Source organism: Sus scrofa, chromosome 14 (genome assembly GCF_000003025.6).
Source record: "Sus scrofa isolate TJ Tabasco breed Duroc chromosome 14, Sscrofa11.1, whole genome shotgun sequence".
NCBI lineage: Eukaryota > Metazoa > Chordata > Mammalia > Artiodactyla > Suidae > Sus > Sus scrofa.
The window spans coordinates 15,451,618-15,474,750 of NC_010456.5; the positions used below are offsets into that span (position 1 = coordinate 15,451,618).

The 23,133-nt window shown below is 37.4% G+C and overlaps 1 protein-coding gene across 13 annotated transcripts in view; it reads left to right on the top strand.

Annotated features, from left to right (window-relative positions):
* GLRA3 (glycine receptor alpha 3) overlaps positions 1-23,133 on the top strand; it is a 483,419-nt gene that overhangs the window by 331,527 nt on the left and 128,759 nt on the right. For all 13 annotated transcript variants that reach the window (XM_021074184.1, XM_021074189.1, XM_021074190.1 and 10 more), the window contains one exon: positions 8,203-8,330. In XM_021074184.1, coding sequence (XP_020929843.1) covers positions 8,203-8,330 — 128 coding nt within the window. The remainder of the gene's footprint in view (positions 1-8,202; positions 8,331-23,133) is intronic.

The following is a 23,133-nucleotide window of genomic DNA, read 5'->3' on the forward strand; positions in this document are numbered from 1 at the left end:
ACACACATATATATATACATATACATACATACATATATATATGTGAACCCTCTGCTTGGAGCTCAAAGAAGCGACTGCCATTTTTATTGTTAGGTTAATTAAAATAGCCTACGCCTCATCTAACTGTAGGGAGGAATGAGATTGCTTTACAGTGATAGTCATATTTCACTGGCACATTGCCCACAGGGGCAAGAATTAGGATCCCAGTGCCCTCTTGATTTTTAGTTATTTCTCCGAGTCTCCAAAGGTATTAGTCCCATTATATTCTTCCTTTTTATTTCTTATTTTAGGGCTGCACCTGCAGCATATGGAAGTTCCCAGTCTAGGGGTTGAATCGGAGCTATTGCTCCTGGCCTATGCCACAGCCACAGCAATGCGGGATCCAAGCCACGTCTGTGAACTACATGGTAGCTCACAGCAATGTGGGATCCCTGACCCAATGAGCAAGGCTAGAGATTGAACCCGCATCCTCGTGTGTACTAGTTGGATTCATTTCCGCGGCACCACAACAGGAACTCCCTATATTCTTCCATTTTGACCTCCTTTTAAAATAATTAATATCAAACAAGCAACTTAAAGTCTACTTCATGGCCTGTGTCATCCTGGCAAGCAATACTTCCTCTTCTGCAGCAGGAAGTTTTAGTGTGAAATGCTCAAAATTTCACTTGTTTCCAGATGTCTCACCTTTTCTTTAGTTCTCCAGTAAAGTGACTGAAGCCATAAAGAATTGGAAAGAATGCTTATCTCTTCCATTCTGTGTTTTGTTTTTCAAACTGGAGGTTGAAATATCAATTACCTGTTCTTACAACTCAGTTCTAAATAATTACTGTGACAATATTTTTTTTTGACAAAGAATTGTAACCCTATAGGACTGGTTTATGAAGCTATTTGATACATAGTCACCTGGCTTTCCCTTTCATCCCCCCAAACCTCTCTGCCTTGGAAGTCTGGGCACTGATTTATTCCCCACAGGTCACTGTTGCTTCTGTGCAAATCAATTCATGAAATAGATGCACAGAGATTTGTGGCCTCATGTGCCAATACTTGTCTCAAACCCACATTATATTTCCTAGCTATAGCTTTCATATTTTCTCTCAATATTAATGTATATTTAGCAAAATTAAATAAGTATTGACAATTATATTAAATTCATCTTAATTTATTTATTTTTGGCTGTACCTGTGTCATGTGGAAGTTCCTGGGCCAGGGATGGAACCCAGACCATAGCAGTGACCTGAGCCACAGCAATGACAATGCCAGATCCTTAACCCACTGCACCACAAGGGAACTTCTTAAATCCATCTTTAAAGCAGCTATATTTAGTGATTATTTCTGTCCTCCGAAAATGGATACAGTTTACTTTCTTGTTTCTTTAAAGAAGGGAGAGGATAGATGGGGAAGAGAAGGGACTTATCTTTTTATGAATTGTGGTATTTGATTTCAGTGCTTAAGAAAATAGGTCTCTGCCAATCTCTCAGAAATTGAAATCTCTGTATTTTCAAGTGACGTCTCTGGAAAAATAAGAACATGTAAAATGCTTAAGATTAAAAAAAAAAGTATTCATTGATGGGAATGTGTGTGAGCCCACATAGAGTTTCCAAGAAAAGTTAATAGTAAATTTAGTGCTTGGTACAGCATACAAAAGACAAGCCAAGTGTGGGAGGCCGGAAAAATAGCACAGAGATTTTTTTGAGATCTTTATAAAATAAAGACTTCTAAAATATCCAAAGCTGTTTCTTTCAAAGTACTGATCATGAGTAATTTGTTAACAACCTTAGTAACTTGCTGTAAATACGACATTTTTTGAAAAGAGGAGGTCTCGACCAAAAAAAATGGACTTGATAATAAAATTTCTTATCCAAAAGCCATTCCAAATTCATCTTAGATTTCTGCTCACCGCCTTTCTGTACTCTGAGTTTTAAAATGCTTTTGAATATGTATGCATAGATGATGTCGACTACTGAAGAATTAAACTTCCGTATTTGTCCCATGGAAGCTCATACTACAAGTGTGTGTGTGTCACCGAAGGAAACATAGCTAGTAAAGAAATGTGGAATATTTTTCTGCTCAGAATTTTCTCATTTTGAATAGGTGCTATTCTGCAGAGCATGGCTGTGAATTCCTGTTATAAAACATGAAGCTTTTGCTCCAAGTGGCAGGAACAACAGAGCCAGCCTGTTGTTCTCCTCATTATAATCTCACGTCCCAGCTTCAGTGCTCTGCTGCTTTCCATGGATTCTCTGTAGACCCCAGAGGGGCCCAGGCAGAGTATTCTCCTGAACTGTGAACATGTTACAGATTCAGGTTTGTGTTGGTAGTAGAGTTTGAAATATTCATCCTGGAATTTGGGACAATGCAAGTCTAGTGTGCATGTGCGTTTCGTGGAAGAGGCTCACTGATGATCTGGTGAGATGATGCTGAATCATTTTGCTTCTGTTCAGATCCATGGCATACAGAAAGAAAGCAGATAGAACACAGGACCCACCTGATACTATCTTGTCACGCTGTTAAGGTCAAGGGCAGGAATATCTGCTGGTAGAATCATATCACATTAACCACAGAAAATCTTACATGTTGATTGTCTAACCTTATTATCTCCCTATAGGTGCCTAGAATACCAAGGGTCCTTAGGTAACATGGCATATTATGGAAAGTATGTCACATGCCATTAGCATGCCAGTGCTGACCACTGCTTCAGTGTGGGGCAGTAATTAAAGAAAAAGTGTATGCAGTGGACATCTCTAACTTCAAAACAGGAAAATATTCAGTACCTCATTCCTCACATTGGTTCAAATATCAAACTTTTACAGTAGCCCATTACAATGAATAAAGGATTGCTTGACAGATGAAAAGATGTTTTTTGAATGTTCCTATTCTAATGTAAGATTAATAATAGATGTGATATTTGAAAAAATTCATTTTAGAAGTTAATAAAATTTATTTTAGAAGTTATTAGGAAAAGACAGACTTTTTGGAAGGCAAGTACTGTATGAACGCAAGCGATTACTATTATTAAACTTCAGCATATATCTGCCAAATTATTTCATTTTGTTAAAATTGTAGGCATGCAGTATAAATCTTACTTCCATTTGATACCCTTCATAATTTTGTTTTTTTATTGTGCTATTTACTACTTAATATGTCTAGAAAAAAATATGCAGTCAAATTTTGAAAATTATGCTCAATTGACACTGGCCACACTGATGCTTAACTCTTTCCTTCTCCCTTTCTCATTCTCTCTTTCTTCCCCCACCCTCTCTCTTTCTCTTCCCCCCACCCTCTCTCTCTTCTATTAATAAAATATTTACTGATACTTAGTCAATTACAATCATTGGCCATTCATTATGGGGAAACCCCAAAAGGGAAGCTCTGTATCTTTTCTTTTAAAAGCGTATCTTTACATTAGTTGTGAAAAAAGACATGTTTTTAAAATCTACAGAACAGTTTTATGGGAGTTAGCTGTTACCATGGGAGTAAATACAGTTATCCAGAGGGAGAGGAGATGGCTGGAGCTGTGAGGTGTGTGGTTCCTAAAAGCACAAATACAATAAAACAAATATAGGAGTTCCCGTAATGGCACAGCAGAAATAAATCCAACTAGGAACTGTGAGGTTGCGGGTTTGATCCCTAGGCTCGCTCAGTGGGTTAAGGACCTGGCGTTGCCATGAGCTATGGTGTAGGTCACAGACACGGCTCAGATCTGGCGTTGCTGTGGCTCTGGTGTAGGCTCCATTTGGACCCCTAGCCTGGGAAGCTCCATATGCCATGGGTGCGGCCCTAAAAAAGGACATATATTTTACTGCAGTCACAGTAAAAACAGCCTGGCAGCTACTAAAGGATTCTGAATTCCTTGAAAACCATCTTCTTGGAAAATATGATTTGACCTGTATGGAGGTTTTCTGGGAGACCCTACTTGCAAGATTTCTTTCATTTGACCTAACCTGATGCTCACTCACTTGGAAAAGGCTTTTTCCTGGGGATGTTTGTCAATTTTTTAACTTCCAGGGTACCTGAGGCAGTAGAGAACAGTGGATGCAAACAACAGACTAACCAAAAAGCTTAAAAGCAAAAGCAGTGGAATGGTATGTGTACAGGGGTTTGGAAAAACACCACATATTCCTGGGCACCTAGAAATCCACACATACTATACAGGGCTGTCATCATCCATGATAATGGGCTGAACTGCATCCTTCCAAACTTCACACACTGAAGTTGTAACTCCTAATGCTTCAGAATGTGACTGTATTTGTAGATAATGAAGGTATAATGAGGTCGTATGGGTGGACCCTAATCCAGTGTGACTAGTAACCTTCTAGGAAGAGGAGATTAGGACACAGATACACAGAGAGGAAGGGCCACGTGAAAAAACAGACAAGATGGCCATGTACAAGTCAAGGAGGGAGGCCCTCAGAGGAAGCTCACCCTGCCAACAACTTGATCTTGGATTTCTAGCTTCCAGAATTGTGAGAAATTTAATTTCTGTTGTTAAGCCACCCCGTCAATGGTACTTGGTAAAGCCACCCAGTCAATGTATTTTGTTAAACCCCAGCAAACAAATACACCCAGGTCTGTGTGCGTGATCAGGAAAGACCTAGGGAGATCCTAATTCTTAGTTCTGGTGGCCTTTGAGCCCTGTGCAAATAAGAAGTAAAGGCTAAGGCTGATTTGTCTGTGGCCTGACTCCATATTGAAGCATGACCCCATGAACGCAGGGCCCCCAGAAAATACTGAGTAACTTACTGGGTCTAGGAATTTAAGAAAATTCCCATCCAATTATTAGTTTATCTCTAAGCTAACTGAACAGATGTTCCCCTTGTCATATATGATAAATAAGGTACCCTTGGGGAATTACTTCAAAAAATCAATTACTAGACAAAGACTTTATTTATTTATTTATTTATTTATTTATTTATTTTTGGCCACACCTACAGCATACAGAAGTTTCTGGGCCAGGGATCCAACCTGTGTCACATTGGTGACCTGAGCCACAGCAGTGACAATGCCAAGTCCTTACCTGCTAGGTCAGCAGGGAACTCCAACCAAGACCTTAAACCAGCTATTTTCAATGCATTCAAAGAACTAAAGGAAACCATGCCCCCCAAAACTGGAAAGAAGGTATGACAATAATATCCCACCAAATACAAAACACCAGCAAAGAGATAGAAATCACAAAAAGAACAGAAGGTAATTCTGGAGTTGAAAAGTAGAGTGACTAAAATGAAAAATTCACTGGAAGGCTTCTATTAGTTTCCTATGACTACAAACCAGGCAACTTAAAACAACAGAAATGTATTTTCTCACAGTTCTAGAGGCCAGAAGTCTGAAATCAGTTCATGGGGCCCCAAACAAGGTATGAACAGAACCACACTTCCTCAGAGGCTCTAGGGAGAGTCAGTCCCTTCCTCTTCCAGCCTCTGTTGACTGCTGGCCTTCCTCGACTGTGGCTACTCTAATCTCAGCCTAGGGTCACATTGCCTTCCCTCTTCTGCCTGCAGTCAAATGCACCTCTGCATCTCTCTCTAAGGAGACATGTCGCTGCATATAAGGCTGACCTGGATAATCTCACCCATCCAGTGTGAAATATGAGAGGTTGTCAGTTCAGCATACAGATTGTTTTTTAAAAGTTTAGAGGCAGAATGTTACTGGTTGAGATCCAGGTGAGTTGGTTTATTTGTCGGCAAGAGAATATGGAAATTTATTTTCTGACAACTGAAAGGAAGGATTTTTCAAAGTAAGTGAGGGGAATGAATGGTTTAGAAGCAGGAATATGTAGCTAGGAGACTTCCTGCAGTGCCTTTTTCTGTCCAGTGTTCTTGGGCCATGGAAAACGAGCATTGCTGCTTAAGAGGACAGATAAAAGTTACTTAAAACCAGTTGGTAGAGGAAATGTCTGGAGTTACTGAAAAAAGAGCAGGCTTTTTTAAACTTTTTTTTTTTGTGATGATGATGATATTATAATAAATTTTCCAGAGTGATTGCCATGATCACTGATCAATGGACCAGTAATAATCAAAGATAAAATGTTACAAAGTCATATGGAACCAGTAGAATTGGGAGAGAAGACGCTTCTACTTAGAAAGCAAGAAAGGCAGGATGAAAGTTATTGGAAAGATAAATGACTTAGAATGTCCAGAACTAGATACATTCTCTAGAACAGGAGAGTAGTTAATAGGTGCTGTTAGCTATGATGCCGTACTTTCAGAAATATTATTCTCACATTATCATCAATAGCGCATTTTACTGTTGTGCATATGAACTACTGAATATATGTGTGTGGTAGACAATTTAATGGTGATGTTCTAAGGCCCATTTTCATTGCTTGTTAGAAATTCTAGCAGGACAAATTTAATAACAGGATACCGCTGAGAGTGACCAAAAAGGTTCAGGATTTGGTGTTAAGTTGAGTGACAGACCTGAGAGGATGTGATGATTGACAGTCTCCAGGAAGTAGCATCAGGTTGTATGTATATATTTCAAACATATGTGTGCTCAGAAAGTCTGCTTGGCTTTCAGAAAGTCCGTGGATAAAATAGAATCATTTGATATTAGCAAGTAGAGCCAGGCTTTCTGGGAACCAACCTGGGCTAATGAGGAGCTGGATGGGAGTGCAGTCATAAGTGGGGGCTTCTAGGATGAGCAGCTGCATGAAAGGGAAAAGGTTTAGAATGAAGAAATACGATAACCCTTTACCTTTTCTGGACACAGGTTCCTATCAGCTAATAGCCAAGTGCACAGACTATATTTATGATCGTTCCTCAATCTGCATGCACAAATTTTAGATCTGAACAAAATGTACTATGGATGAATGACAAACTGCATAAAAAAAAAAAGAATTTAGCCAAGTGTGTTACTAATATAGGAAGCACTCACTCTAATTGAAGACAAGAACATTGTTATTTAATCTATAGGACAGAAGTTTTAACACTGTTGAGAAAAATTTTCAGAACTTGAAAGGTGATGTATTTTCCTCTATGAGAGCAATAAGAATAGTTGAACTTTCGTATTTTTTTCCTCTTTTTTTTTTTGGGGGGGGCGGGTGTTGGCTATGCCTGTGGCATGTTTGAAATTCCCTGGGCCAGGGATTGAACCTGTGCCACAGCAGCAACCCTGGCTGCTGCAGTGACAATTCCAGATCCTTAACCCTCTGAGCCACAAGAGAGCTACCCTGCTATTTTCTTTTCTTTCTTTCTTTCTTTCTTTCTTTCTTTCTTTCTTTCTTTCTTTCTTTCTTTCTTTCTTTCTTTCTTTCTTTCTCTCTTTCTCTCTCTCTCTCTCTCTCTCTCTCTTTCTCTCTCTCTCTTTCTTTCATTCTTTCTTCTTCTTTTTTATTTTTGCTTTTTTAGTACTGCACCCACGGCATATGGAGGTTCCCAGGCTAGGCGTCGAGTTGGAGCTACAGTTGCCAGCCTATGCCACAGCCTCAACAACACAGGATCCAAGCTGCATCTGCAACCTACACCACAGCTCATGACAACACTGGATCCTTAATCCACTGAGAGAGGCCAGGGATAGAACCCACATCTGCATAAATCCTAGTTGGGCTCGTTAATGCTTGAGCCATGAAGGAAACTCCTTCCTTCCTTCCTTCCTTCCTTTCTTTTTCACTTTTTAGGGCCACACCTGCGACACATGGAGATTCGCAGGCTAGGGGTTGAATTTGAGCTACAGCTGGACTACACCACAGCCACAGCAATGCCAGATCCAAGCCATGTCCATAACGTACACCATAGCTCATGGCAACGCTAAATCCTTAACCCATTGAGCAAGACCAGGTATCAAATGCAAGAAGTCCTCATGGATACCAGTCAGATTCGTAACCTGCTGAGCCACAATGGGAACTCCTTTTTTTTCTCCCTGTTTTCTTATTCTTGAATTACTTGGGATAATTTTAGCTAAAAATTGCAATCAGAAATCGTTTGGGTATATGGAAATTTTGAAACCCTAATAATTTGGAGTGGCCTTGTTACCCGACTTAACACAAAATAATGTCACTTCTGACTTTTGGGCTGAATACATGTGAAAACTTATAAATTCTGACTTAATCTGTAAATACCTATCATTATGTTAATATTCACTGTAGCATATATAAAGCTTTTGTTTGTTTTCAGAGTAGTTTTGCTTAGCACCTTTGTTTTATATTTTTAGGTAACAACTGTTAGAAGGATTTTTTTGGTAAAATCTGTATTTTTTTCTCATTTGTAGTTTGGTTGCAACAAAGGAAACAGATAGTGCAAGGTCTCGAAGTGCCCCAATGTCACCTTCGGACTTTCTGGATAAATTAATGGGGAGGACATCTGGGTATGATGCAAGAATCAGACCCAATTTTAAAGGTAATTGTTCTGCTTACTGCAATATATGAAATGTGTTGTTGTGATGGTGGTTTTTTTTTTTTTCGCTGTGCCCATGTGAAATTTCCAGGCCAGGGATCAGACACTCAGCACAGTGGCCAGAGCCGCTGCAGTGATAATGATGAATCCTTAATCTGCTGTGCCAAAAAGGAACTCCTGAAATGTGTTTTATTTTTATTTATGTATTTATTTCTGTCCTTTTACTTATGTATTTTATTTTTGTCCATATTCACGGCATATGGAGGTTTCCAAGCTAATCAGAGCTATAGCTGCTGGCCTACGCCACAGTCACAGCAATGCAGGATCTGAGCTGCGTCTTTGACCTACACCACAGCTTATGGCAGCACTGGATCCTTAACCCACTGAGCGAGGTCAGAGTTCAAACCTGTGTCCTCATGGATACTAGTCAGAATTGTTTCTGCTGAGTCACGACAGGAACTCCCTGTTTTAAATATAATTAAACATAATACATTTTCAAACTGATTTTCCCTCTAAATTCTAATGCTTATTTCCAACCATCCTTCAAGCACTATATTGGTCAAAGATATGTCTTGAAAGAAGTATATTCTCATGTTAATAGCTATCATAATTTGTCTTTTTTGGACCAGTAGTAAGTTTTTCTCCTTCTCTAATTGTTATAATACAGACATACCTCCTTTTATTGTCCTTCACTTTATTGTGCTTTGCCAAAATTTTGTCTTTTACAAATGTAAGTTTTGTGGTAGTTCTGTATCAAGCAAATCTATTGGCAACATTTGCCAACATCGTTTGCTCATTTCATGTCTCTGTGTCCTATTTTGGTAATTCTCACAGTATTTCAAACTTTTTCATTGCTATTATGTTTGTTATGTTCATCTGTGATCAGTGATATCAGTGTTGATTGATGTTACTATTGTAATTGGGGAATTGCCCTCATAAAAGACAGCAAACTTAGACAATAAATGTGTGAGCTCTGCCTGCACCATTGACCATCTATCCCCTCACCTCTCCCCCTCTCCTTGGGCCTTTATATTCCTTGAAATTAGGACAATAAATAACCCCACAAAATCCTCTAAGTGTTCAAGTGAGAGGAAGTATTGCAAATCTCTCACTTTAAATCGAAAACTAGGAATGACTAAGTTTAATGAGATGGGCATGTCAAACCAACTCAGAGCTAGGTCTTTTGTGCCAGTTAGCCAAGTTGTGAATGCAAAGGAGGAGTTCTTAAAGGAAATGAAAAGTGCTACTCCAGTGAACACATGAATGATCAGAAAGCAAAACAGCCTTATTGCTGTTATGGAGAATAATTTAGTTGTCTGGATGGATGATCAGACTAGCCACAACATTCCCCTAAGCCAAAGCCTAAATCAGAGCAAGTCCCCAATTCTCTTCACATCTATGAAGGCTGAGAGATGAGGAAACTGCAGAAGAAAAGTCTGAAGCAGCAAAGCTTGGTTCATAAGGTTTAAGGAAAGAGACCATCTCCATAACATAAAGTAAAGGTGAAGCAACAAGTGCTGATGTAGAAGCTGCAGCAAGTTACTCAGAAGATCTAGCTCAGATCATTAATGAAGTTGACACTAAACAACAGATTTTTGTTCTTATTTTTTTCTCTTTTCTTTTTACAGCTGTGCTTGCAGCATATGAAAATTCCCAGGCCGGGGGAATTTTCTAGCTGCAGTTGAGGCCTATGCCACAGCCACAGCAACACTGGGTCCAAGACATGTCTGAGACCTATGTCACAGCTTGCAACAACGCTGGATCTATAACCCAATGGCTGAGGCCAGGGATTGAACCTGCATCCTCACAGACACTATGTTGAGTTCTTAACCTGCTGAGCCACAAGGGGGACTCCAACAGATTTTCAGTGTTGATAAAACAGTCTTATACTAGAAGATGCCATCCAGGTCTTTCATAGGTAGAGAGGAAAAGTCAATGCCTGGCTTCAAAGATTCAAAGGACTAATGCAGCTGATGGCTTTATTTTTTTATTTGTTTGTTTGTTTATTTTTATGGCTGTGCTTATGGCATATGGAAGTTCCTGGGCTAGGGGTTGACCTAGGGCTAATCTACTTTACCTTTGCTCTATAAAGGGAATAACAAAGCTTGGATGACAGCACATCTGTTTACAACATGGTTTACTAAATATTTTAAGCCCACTGTTGAGACTTACTGCTCAGAAAAAAAGATTTCTTTTAAAACATTGACAACGCACCTGGTCACCCAAGAGCTTTGATGGAGACGTACAGTGAGATGAATGTTGTTTTTGTGACTACTAATGCAACATCCATTCTGCTGCGTATGGATCAAGGAATAATCCTTCAGCTTTCAAGTATTATTATTTAAAAAGTATATTTCATAAAGTTATAGCTGTCACAGATAGATATTCCTCCAGTGATCTGGGAAAAGTTGAAAGAAAACCTTCGGATAAGAATTTATCATTCTAGATGCCATTAAGGATATTTTTGATTCAAGGGAAAAGGTCAAAATATTAAAATTAACAGCAGTTTGGAAGAAGTCCTCATGGATGATCTCGAGGTGTTCAAGACTGCTGTGGATGAAGTTACTGTAGGTGGTGGTAGAAATAGCAAGAGAACTTGAATTAGAAGTAGTGCTTGGGAGTTCCCGTCGTGGCGCAGTGGTTAACGAATCCGACTAGGAACCATGAGGTTGCGGGTTCGGTCCCTGCCCTTGCTCAGTGGGTTAACGATCCGGCGTTGCCGTGAGCTGTGGTGTAGGTTGCAGATCCGGCTCGGATCCCGCGTTGCTGTGGCTCTGGCGTAGGCCGGTGGCTACGGCTCCGATTCAACCCCTAGCCTGGGAACCTCCATATGCCGCGGGAGCGGCCCAAGAAATAGCAACAACAACAACAACAACAACAAAAAGACAAAAAAAAAAAAAAAAAAAAAAGAAGTAGTGCTTAAAGATGTGACTGAATTGCTGCCATCTCGTGGTAAAGTTTTAATGGATGAAGAGGTGCTTCTTAGGGACGAGCAAAGAAAGTGGTTTCTTGAGATGGAACTACTCTTGGGGCAGATGCTGTGAAGATTGTTGAATTGACAACAAAGGACTTAGAATGTTACCTAAATGTGGTTGATAAAGCAGCAGCAGGATTTGAAAGTATTAACTCCAGATTTGAAAGAAGTTCTACTGTGGGTAAAATGCCATCAAACAGCATTGCATGCTACAGAGAAATCATTCATAAACGGAAGAGTCAATCAATGTGGCAGCCTTCACTGGTGTCTTAAGAAATTGCCACAGCCGCCTCAGCCTTCAACAAACATCACCCTGATCAGCCACTAGCCATCAATATTGTGGCAAGACCCTCCACCAGCAAAAAGATTACAACTTGCTGTAGGCTCAGATGATGGTTAGCATTTTTTAGCAAGAAATATTTTTAAACTAAAGTACACATTTTTTTTCTTTGATATAATTTTATTACACTTAATAGACTAGAGTATAATAAGCATAACTTTTATATCACTGGGAAACCAAATTACTTTGTGTGACTCACTTTATGGCAATTTTTTCTTTATTGCAGTAGTATGGAACAAAACCCCACAGTATATCCTAGGTTTGCCTATACTTATTGTGACGATAATTTGTTTTAGGAAATTACATGTCCATGTAGTAAACTCTAGTATATATATCCTCAATAAACTGGAATGGAAGCTTCTTTGAGGCTGGCAATAAACCCTTCGCATGTTTTAAATTCACCACAGTAGGACTCTCTGTATTGTGAAGAATCCAACATTTGTTGAACTTAGGTACTAGGAAAGGGTTTGGATAACTAAAAGCCACTGATAGCATTTAAGAAATTAAATGTTAATCACCTGCCAGATATTCTACTTAAATTTATAGAAGAGAGTGTAATTATCAGTTTGAGAGTACTCCTTTTTGTTCTTCTGTTTAGTATAGTGATAAAAAACATATTTATACAAGTTATATGTGAGTTACCCAGAACCACAATATGTCCTATAAATTAATCTAGGATGAAAGATTGGAATGCTGTTCCTATGTCCCTACTTATTTAATATGTCTTGGATATTATTTTATTCAATAAAGAAAATAATCTAAATTACAAGAATAAATACTTCTTCCATGTGATCCACTTAAGCTATTTTCATTGTTAAAGGTGAAAAGAAAAACAATTTTGTCTACAGTAGTTTTTTCCCCCTGAATTTGTTCTTACAGGAGAAAAAAAAATGCTTAGCAGAGGTGTAAGAATTAATTAGAGAGTATTGGTAAATACCTAGAACAGGTAGCAGGAAAAAAAGATAGAGGTAATATTTATTGATAAATTTTAAGTAGAAAATTAAGATTTAAATTGTGGATTGCATTTCTTGATTTGGTTTTGAGCATTTTGAGCACAAATATTTTTGTCACCACAGGAAGAAAACAGTGAATGCAAGTTGTGAGAAAATAGTTCAGCTTAAGCGATATCCTGTGCAATTGAGATGAGAAATTTCAGCATTATGAGGATCTTTTACAAATTGAGGGAAAGCAGTATTCCTGACATTAGGTTGAGAACAAACTTTGAATTGAACTTGAAAGATAAAGCAGGTGTCATATGAGTAAACAAGAAACATAATTAGTAATTAGTGAATTCATTATGGTGACTATTCAGTGATTCAGAAGTATTGCTTTAATTTCACTGAAAATTAAAGATGAAAATATATTCTATTTTTAAATATCTGTGAGCATTTAAAAAGCACATAAACAGACTAATGGATTTCTTAATAAAAATACAAGTAAGCTACTAATGACACATCAGTGATCCCAGTGAGTTTGCTGTTTTCTGGAAAGTTTTATTTTATTACTTCAATCATTTATCCAACAAAGGAAATCAAATGAACTAATTGAAAATGGGTCTTTATATATACTTTCCCTTCCTATTTGCAAAGCCCAGGAATTAACACAGTGAAACTTTAAGGGGATGATTATCAATAATGTGATATGCCACTGGCCTAAGTTTTTTCTTTTTTTTTTTTGCCATTTCTTGGGCCGCTCCCGTGGCATATGGAGGTTCCCAGGCTAGGGGTCTAATGGGAGCTGTAGCTGCCAGCCTACACCAGAGCCACAGCAAGGTGGGATCCGAGCCGCGTCTGCAACCTACACCACAGCTCACGGCGACGTCAGATCCTTAACCCACTGAGCAAGGCCAGGGATCGAACCTGCAACCTCATGGTTCCTAGCCGGATTCTTTAACCACTGTTCCACGACGGGAACTCCATGGCCTAAGTTTTTTTTTAAAAAAGTAAATGAGCAGAATTAATTGTATATATTAAAAGAAGAGTAGGGACAGAAATTTGCCAAATAGATGTGACAATATATTACAATAACTTAAATGATTTCAGCCTCCCATCTTTATGGCTTAAAATGTTAATGGAAAAAAAAACCTTAGAAAATATGTAGATAAGTGATCAGACAATAGGAAAGTGTTTTTATAAAATTATTGGGAAAAACCTGTATGTTTGACCTCTCAGCAATTTATAAATTTTACAAGAGGAAAACAAAAAGTCTAAGTAGAGACATTGTCAGACAATTTATAGAAAATAAATAAGAATGTTCAACCTCATTAGCAATTAATGAAGTGCAAATTATAGTAATAATGTGATAGCATTTTCACCTTTCACATTTGTAACATTTAAAAATAATATTAATTACTTCAGCCTTAAATGCATTATTATAAAACTGATTTCTAGAGTACTGATTTCAAATTTGTGATTGTTTTCACAAGTACATTTACTTTAAAATGGAATTTATCTTGCAGGCCATAGTGAATAACAATTATTAAAGAATATAAAATGACTTTGTGAAGTGTAACTCGGTATTTACTCTTTTATATACTGCTAACTTTTTAAAACTCTTGATGTAGACATTTTTCTTTAGCCAAAATGATGATACTTCTTTGTACTGTTTTGTGTCATTTCTCTAACAAAAAACTACATCTTTTAAAAATCTGACTTGCTTAAGATTAAATATTTTAAATGTAATTAAAATGCATCACACAATACTAGGAGTAAATAATTCTCTTAAAGGACTTTAAATTGGTCCTGAACACAGGCAGAACAGTGTCTTCAATTGAAAGTTATCTTAATAATTAAACATGAATGTTAGCTATTTATAAAAATAAATATTAAAAGAAATTAAAACATTTAGGTGCCTGACTCACTAAAATTCTTTCTTTTTCACTGATTAAACAACTGTCTCTTCCCTGCCAAACTAGTCATAAGTCATCTTAAACCTTTCTGAGACCCAGGTTACTCCAAGAAAGACTCGGTTCCTTTGGAATAATTTGGGCATGAAATCTCTGTTATATCTTAGTCCTGTTAAATGTAATGATTTTTGAACTATTATAAGAATGTATTTAATAACAATAATTGGGTTTAGAAATAATCTGGGGGTCTGCTAAAAAGGAATTATCAAATAAAGCTCATTTGTCACTAAAGTAGTTAATCATTAAAAAGAAATTAGACTTTTGCACAAATCATTATTTTAAAAATTTGGTTTTAGAAAGAGCAATGGTGTGTCTAGAAACAGTTATTTCCATTTTGAAAAACAAAAATAATAGGTAGAGGCTTCCACTTCTTTTCTGGAATTTGAAATCTATTTCCTTCAGAACAGTTCCTATTTAAGGCAAAGCAGAAAGCAGAAGAGGTACAGTGAGAGAAAACACCACAATGCCAGGCATAAACCACACAGACCTTGGGAAGGCTGTGACACAGGTTGCTAGGCAGGTGCTATGTTTATCTGTTTGGTTTTTTTATGAAAATAGTAAAAATCGTGTATCTGAACTTGGTAAAAATTAAATTGTCCAAAAATATTAGTGCTAAAAGAGCATCAGTTCCTTGCGTCAATATTCCTTAAACATGATTCTACTTCTTTGAGGCAAGTGCTCCAAAAGGAAAATTGGTTACCTCTGGTGAGCACCTGTTTAATCTCATTGATGGATTTCTAGGCCTTTTCCAAAGAAGGTTTTACGAGATTTCTGTGCACTAACTAGTCTGCTAATTTGATGCCTCTGTTCTTGCATGCCACCTTTTCTGTTTTTCTTTCCTGCCTAATGATTTCTCTTTTCTTCCTACAGGTACAATTATGTTTATTCATCTTATTCACTCTTTTAAAGCCATCAGTTTTTTTCTTTTTTAAAATTTTTATTGAAGTGTGGTTGATTTACAATGTTGTGCCAATTTCTGCTGTATAGCAAAGAGTGTATTTATATACATTCTTTTTTAAAAATATGCTTTTCCATCATGGTCTAGCCCAGGAGATAGGATATGGACTCCTGTGCTATACAGTAGGATCTTAATTGCTTATCCATTCTGAATGTAATAGTTTTCATCTACTAACCCCAACCTCCTAGTCCATCCCACTCCCTCCCCTTTGGAAACCACAAGTCTGTTCTCTATGTCCGTGGGTCTGTTTCTGTTTTGTAAACAAGTTCATTTGTTTAATTTTTATTAGATTCCACATGTAAGTGGTATCATATGATTTTTTTCTTTTTCTTTCTTTCTTTTTCTTTTATTTCACTTAGTATGGTCATCTCTAGTTGCATCCATGTTGCTGAAAAAGGCATTATATCATTCTGTTTTATGGCTGAGTAGTATTCTGTTGTATATATGTACCACATCTTAATCCATTCATCTGATGGTGGACATTTAGTTTTAAGCTGTTAGTTTTCTTATATGCAATAGAAACACTCTGTAGTTCAGGAAGGACCGAGATGATTTGCCTGGTACTGATATTTTTTTTGTCGACTGTGTAAGGAGGGAGGTGGTTTTCTGCTGTTTCTTTCTCTGGAAAAGGAAGTCGGTAGACCCATCACTGCCCTGGGCACAGCTTTGCTTTAAGTGAGTGACAACTAAGCTTTGTTCTGAGGTTTTCCAGATGCTGGACTAGAGAGGACTTTAGTTTTGAAATGCTGTCAGGCACCTTGTTATCCCCAAGCATCTTTTTTATTTACAAAGAATTAGAAGTTGAATAAGTTCTGGGAATCTAATGTATACCATGATGATTATAGTCAACAATATTGTACTACATACTTAGAAGGTTTTAAAAGAGTGGATGTTAAATGTTGTCATCAGAAAGAAAGAAAGAAAGAAAGAAAAAGAAAAGAAAGAAAGAATTGGGGCTCCCGTTGTGGCTCAGTGATAACAAACCAGACTAGTATCAATGAAGATGTGGGTTCTCTCTCTGGCCTCTCTCAGTGGGTTAAGGATCCAGTGTTGCTGTGTGTTGTGGTGTAGGTTGCAGACACAGCTCGGATTCCGTGTTGCTATGGCTGTGTCTGATTCGACCCCTAGCCTGGGAACTTCCATATGCCACATGTGCAGCCCTAAAAAGCAAATAAATAAATAAATAAATAAATAATTATGACATCATGTAGGTGTTTGCCGATGTCCAATATGATGTCCTAATCATATCGCAATATGTAAGTGTCTCGAATCAACAGGCCATACATCTTAAACTTACACAATATTGTATGTCAATTTTATCTCATTAAAGCTGGGAAAAGAAAACACTTTAAAAGTAAGCATTACTGGAGTTCCCTGGTGCCAAAGCAGGTTAAGGACCCAGCGTAGTCACGTGTCTTGGGACACTCCTGTGGCATGGGTTCAATCCCTGGCCCAGGTACTTCCCCATGCTGCAAGAGTGGCCAAAAAAAGTAAGTGTTGCTTACAGAATCATATTATTTCCAACCACCTTAATGAACCATATTTGCAAAAAAAAAAAAAAAAGAAAAAAAGTACACAACAAAGTTATGTGCATCCTTGAAACCCCATGGAAACCCTAGGCCGCCCTGCTCTAAGGGACTATGGGTGGGAAGCAGGAAGCTTCCTGAATCAGGTGTCCACGGCCTCCTCTGCAGCCCGATCTAACTCCCCACCTCCTTTAGGTGGATGATGACCCTGAGTTTTCCATCTCTTAGCCCATCTGTCAGCTTTGATTCCTTCTCCTTGCATCCTAGCCTGCATTTAATTTAGGCTTTGCTCCTTTTCATCTGCTAACCATTTTCTTCTGCATTTTATTTTTTGTCATTAAACCAGTTCTGCCTTTCCTTCCATTCTCTGTGGTGTGATATATCTAGTCTCATTTTTATTCAATAATGTCATGTCCTTTGAGAGAAAGAAAACTATGCTTAATCCTCCATCTTGAAATCAAAGCTTCCAGGAGTCATTTTAACTAGAAGCCAGTTTAACAGATAAAATGCAATTGAAGAGCAAATAAAAGTACAACCATAGACAATCAAATATCATTTCCTGAGACTATCTTACCACCTTTTTCTAGATTTTACTTCTTTCCTTTGACCATGTTGTTTCGGACTTCAGTTGGTTTTTAATAACCCGAAGTCATTTGGCTCCAGGCAGAAAGTACTCTATCAGCAATCACCCAATTGTTCATTCCTCCTACACATTTATTGCATTTTTGTTAAGTTTTTTCATTCTGTCTCCAATGGCCACTCTCTTTATCTGGAAATAACATTGTTTGCCTTCACAATGTGGTTTCCGTCTTTTCATCTGTAATATTTCTCCGTATTAATCCCTTTCTCCCACATCACAAATCCAATTTTCATAGAGTCTATTCTGCAATAACATATTCTATCCTCAGAATGGTATGCGTACCCAATACTCATTTCTACCTGTATTTTTTCCCAAAGAAAGTGTTGGAATCTTCGTTATCCATTGTAATTATTCCTACCATCCAGACACTACTGTTCTTGAATAAAATTTGCAGTTATTTTTTGAAAAAGCTGTATTTTCTATTTGCATTTTTATATAATACAAGGTCATTTTAACAAGAAGAATCTCTTTAATAATAAATCTTTCTAAAACGGTAGATGAATACCTGAAATGCTCACAGATTAAATTCTGCACCCTACATTTTTATATTTTGTTATTTTTTAATATATTCTCTTTGTAGTAGTTATTTCTCTTTTTTAAATTTTTGAAACAATCTCAAACTAACAGAAATTTTGAAATAATCTCAAGTTAACAAGATTTGCAAGTATAACACAAAATGATTTTTTCCCTAAACCACTTGAAAGTATGTAGTTGACTTGATGCCCTAATACTTGAGTGTATCATACAAGATAAGAACATTCTCTTAAATAACCAGCCTAGTCTTTGACATGAGCAGATTAACATCGATATAGTGCTACTATCTAATTTGCAGATAGTAGCAATTTTGTCAATTCAAATTTTATGAATACCTTGAATTTTATCAATCATTCAGATTTTATCAATTCCTTGAATAATGGCTTCACAGCCAAAGAATCCAGTATAGAATCATGTCTTGTTTCTTACATGTCATTTCTCATTGTCTCCCTCAGTCAAGAACAAAACCTCATTCTTCCTATGACAGTCATGATCTTAGCATTTAAAAAATATTATTATTCCTTTATTTAACAGAATGTTCTTCGATTTGCCTTAGTCTGATGTTTCCTCATACTTCAGTTTAGGTAATTCATCTTAATAGGAATATCACAAAAATGATGCTATATTCTAGTTGCATCCTATCAGATTGTGGATCATGTTAATTTTTATCATTACTAATGATGTTCACTTTGATTAATTGGCAAGTCGGTGCCTACACATATATGCATAACTATGCATACATACACTACATACACCCATATGCATATGTACACACATAGATACACATGTATGTACATTTATATATTAATTTACATCTATATATTTACTTCTCTAGCTATTGAAAACCCTGAGTTCACACTGATATCTCCATACCGTAGGTTTTATTCTAGTTTCTGAGTTTCCTTTTAACTATGTTATCTGACAGTAAGACATCTGGCTCCATTACCCTTAATATAATTACATATTTGATCATACACAATGCATATCTCCCTCTCCTACACAAATGCCCTTGGGTCCTGTTCAGACTCTGACTCCCTGTGTTAGGGTGCCCTCCTGTGCACACCCTCCTCACCATTCCCTGGTTCTAATACCCCACACCGGGCTGCTCACTCACTCAGCCCCTGACATCCCAGGCAATCCTTCCCCTCTGTGTCCTTCTCCTTCCGCTCTAAGCTGACCACAGTGCCCAAAGCCTGCCCTAGTGCCAAAGCCTATCTTGTGTTGCTGGATTGAATGGCTTTTGGATTACATTTTCAAGCAAGAAAGGGGAGGGAAAGGAAAGAATAAACTGGATGCTATTTTTATGCCATCATTTTTTTTTTTTTTTGGTCTTTTTAGGGAGCACCTGCAGCTTATGGAGGTTCCGAGGCCAGGGGTCAAATTGGAGCTGTAGCCTCCGGTCTACACCACAGCCATAGCAATGCTAGATCTGAGTCATATCTGTGACCTGCATCATAACTCATGGCAACACCGGATCCTTAACACACTGATCAAACCCCTGTCCTCATGATGCCAGTCAGACTTGTTTCCAATGAGCCGTGACCGAACTCCTATGCCATAATTTTCAAATCTTTTTTCAAGTATCTAACAAATGATTTAAAATCTGGCCTTAAAGTTATCAAGTATGCTTTTGTCAATTAAAAAATAAAATATTTCCTCATGACATGACTAATAAATATATATTTATCTAAAATAAAAACAAATCACTAAACAGTTTTGTTTTGTTTTGTTTTTTTTGAAATTTAATCTTTCAGTTGCATTCTTATGTCTTTTAAAGGTGAGGCTTTAATGCAACATTACATTAAAAATTCTTTAGGGAGTTTCCACTGTGGCATGGTTGGTTAATCATCTGGTTTGTCCCTGTGGAGGCGCTAGTTTGATCCCTGGCCTGGTGCAGTAGGTTAAGGATCCAGCCTTGTCACAAGATGCCACATAGGTCACAGATACAGCTTGGATCTGGTGTTACTATGGCTGTGGTATAGGCGTGTGGCTGCAGCTCCAATTTGACTCCTAGCCCAGGAACTTCCATATTTCGCAGGTGTGGCCATAAAAAGAAAAAATTTCTTTAGAGTCATTTTCATGAACACTTGGATTATTTTTTGTTTGTCTGTTTTTCTCTTTGTTTCCTCAAGATCTGCCTGGTGAACAATTTTTCCCCATTATGAGTCACAATATAACGACATAACGACAAGGCTTTGCATTTTATTTTGTCATTTTGCTTTCATTCATCTCTGAACGTAAAAGCCATGTTCTATTTCTTTAAGAGATCTCCAAAAGAAAATATGCTTCTGAAAGCATCTGCAGCTACTGTCATTTGCTTTTCAGGTCAACGACGGCTAATGCAATGAACAATTTTAGAGCACAGTTTGTCATATGGATGCTATAGCAGTTATTTGCTCTGTTGCAAAACATAGCAGTGTTTTAGATGGATATAACAGCTTTTGCTTTGGCACAGAGAAGTACCAGATTGGTCAACGACTACCAAACAGGTGCTCTCTGTAACGGTAATAGAAGATCTGCAGTCTTCTCTAAGCTTCATTTTATAGTAAGTATATGGTGAGAGTAGAAAGACTCCTTCAAAACTGCTGCCCTGATCTGACATGGACCAGAAGCTTAATGTAAGGGATATAGTGCTTTATAAACATGGTGCTGTAACCTATCTCCACTGTCACTGTTCTTGGTCAGAGCCATTCTGTCTCCCATCTGAACCATTACAATAAACCCCTAACTGTTTCCTCTGTCTCTAAACTTTTGCCATCCTTTCTACCATATTGTGTTGGTTTGCTACACTCTCATGATCAAGAATCTGTAATGACTCCTTCATGTTTATGAAATAAATTCCAAATACCTTGGTACTACATTGAATAAATTCTATGATCTAGACCAAGACTATCCTTAAAAATGATACATTTTATTTCCAAATTGCTTCACACCTTAATATGCTTTTTAAATTTTATTTTTTTTTATTCATTTGTTTTTAAAGCTGCACCAGTGGCATATGGAAGTTCCTGGGCCAGGGACTGAATCTGAGCCACAGCTGCAGCAGTGCTTGATCATTTAAGCTGCAGCAGTGCTTGATCATTTAACCCATTACACTGGGCCAGGAGTTGAACCTGCTTCTCTGCAGTGACCTGAGCTGCAGTCTGATTCTTAACCCACTGTGCCACAGTAGGAACTCCATGTTTTTTAAATTTAAAAAAGAGATAAATTCCATCTATGGATCTGTATTTTTGAAATCTGAAATTCAACCTTGTTGTCTGAATCTATTCACTTTTCTTTCTGCTGAAGAAGAGAATATATACAGAAATAAGTAGTGAGATGGAAACCAAATAGCACTTTTGTACTGTCCTAGTAACCAGGCAAGGAACACATCTGATGACTGATGTATTAGACAAAAAAAAAAAAAAGCTTAGACCTGAGACCACTGATTATTGATTTATTTTCCAACCATGTGCATTTTAGATTTTGAAACCAGGCTAACTTTCTGCTTTTAGAAAGAGCTTCCTGCATCTGATGGGACGCATGTTGGAGAGGCAAGGGCTAGAATCTGTTTCATATCGTGTGAGGCGTCATGCTCCCAACTGAAAAAGCCTATAGTAGTTACTTCTTCTTTGATCATTGCTCTTCGATGGAAACATGGGATTTTAGAGAAAAAAGCAAATCCATCAAAGGAGTCCTCCTCCTAACATGGTACTTCATACTGCTGCTTTCAGAACCTTTCTGGAATCATTAGGATGTGCCACACAGCACCTGCCCTCGAGGGACACTGAAGTGCATCAAAACAGACTGTACTAACTTCAGGTCACTGAAACCTATGCTTAATTTTAACCTTCATCCTATTTCTCACCAATATTATCTATAATTCTATGCATAATAATTAAACTTAGACAATGAAACCAAAATAATAAAGACCCTGTCCCTTGCTAACTTAAAATAAGAAAATCATCTCCCCACTGTTTTATTTCAGTGTCAGCCAAAGAGATGACAGTCAAATGGAGCTGGCAGTTCTGTCACAGCAGCTTCATATGGGGCCATGTTCATCCAAAAGTGATGTACCTTCACCTGCATTTTATTGGAAGATGAATTAACCCAATGCTAAAGCTTTTGTGTTTTTTCTTTTCCAAAGGTTGTGAGTCAATAAAGCACAACCGAATTTATCTCAAGTTAAAGGATATTCCCAAGATTAAAGGAAAATAGCAGAGTTTTAGAGTTCTTGAGAAAAAGCAAATAGTCTAGAAAATATCAAAGATCAGTTTTTAGTTTCTCAAGTTCCAGGAGTTCCCACAGTGGCTCAGTGGGTTAAGGATTTGGTGTTGCTGCACCTGTGGGGTAGGTCACAGCTGCGGGTCTGTTTGATCTCCTGGCAGGTATTTCCATATGGGGTATATGCCTAAAAAAAAATTGTAGGCAAATTTTAGATAAAGCCTAAAAAAAAAAAGAAAAGAAAAAGGTTCTAGTTCACTTGTGTATATATCTCAGAATTCACCACTTTAGACTTATATTTAAGTTAAATACACCCCCCCACACACACAACATGTTTTCTAACAGTTAATTGTGACTTCATATTTCTCTTTATGATGGGATAAAATGATAATAGGATAAAATATCTGTGCTTTCTCTTTTCCTACCTAGCGACAAATAAGACATCTCTATCACCCTACAAATTAAAAAAAAAAATTGTTGCTATTTAGAAATAACCAATAAATTTTGAAAGAAAAATTAAGTTAAAAAACTTTCCACTAGTAGTAGATAATTAGAGCATCTCTAGGATTCAGAACTTTTATGATGTTTTCTTATATGTCCATCCTTTATATTTAAAACAATGTAGCTCCTATATCTGTTTGAATGTTATGTTCCTGCATCTTGACACTCAACAGACTTTGGGCTCTAAGTACATAACAATCTACTATGTTTTATTAGCACATTGAC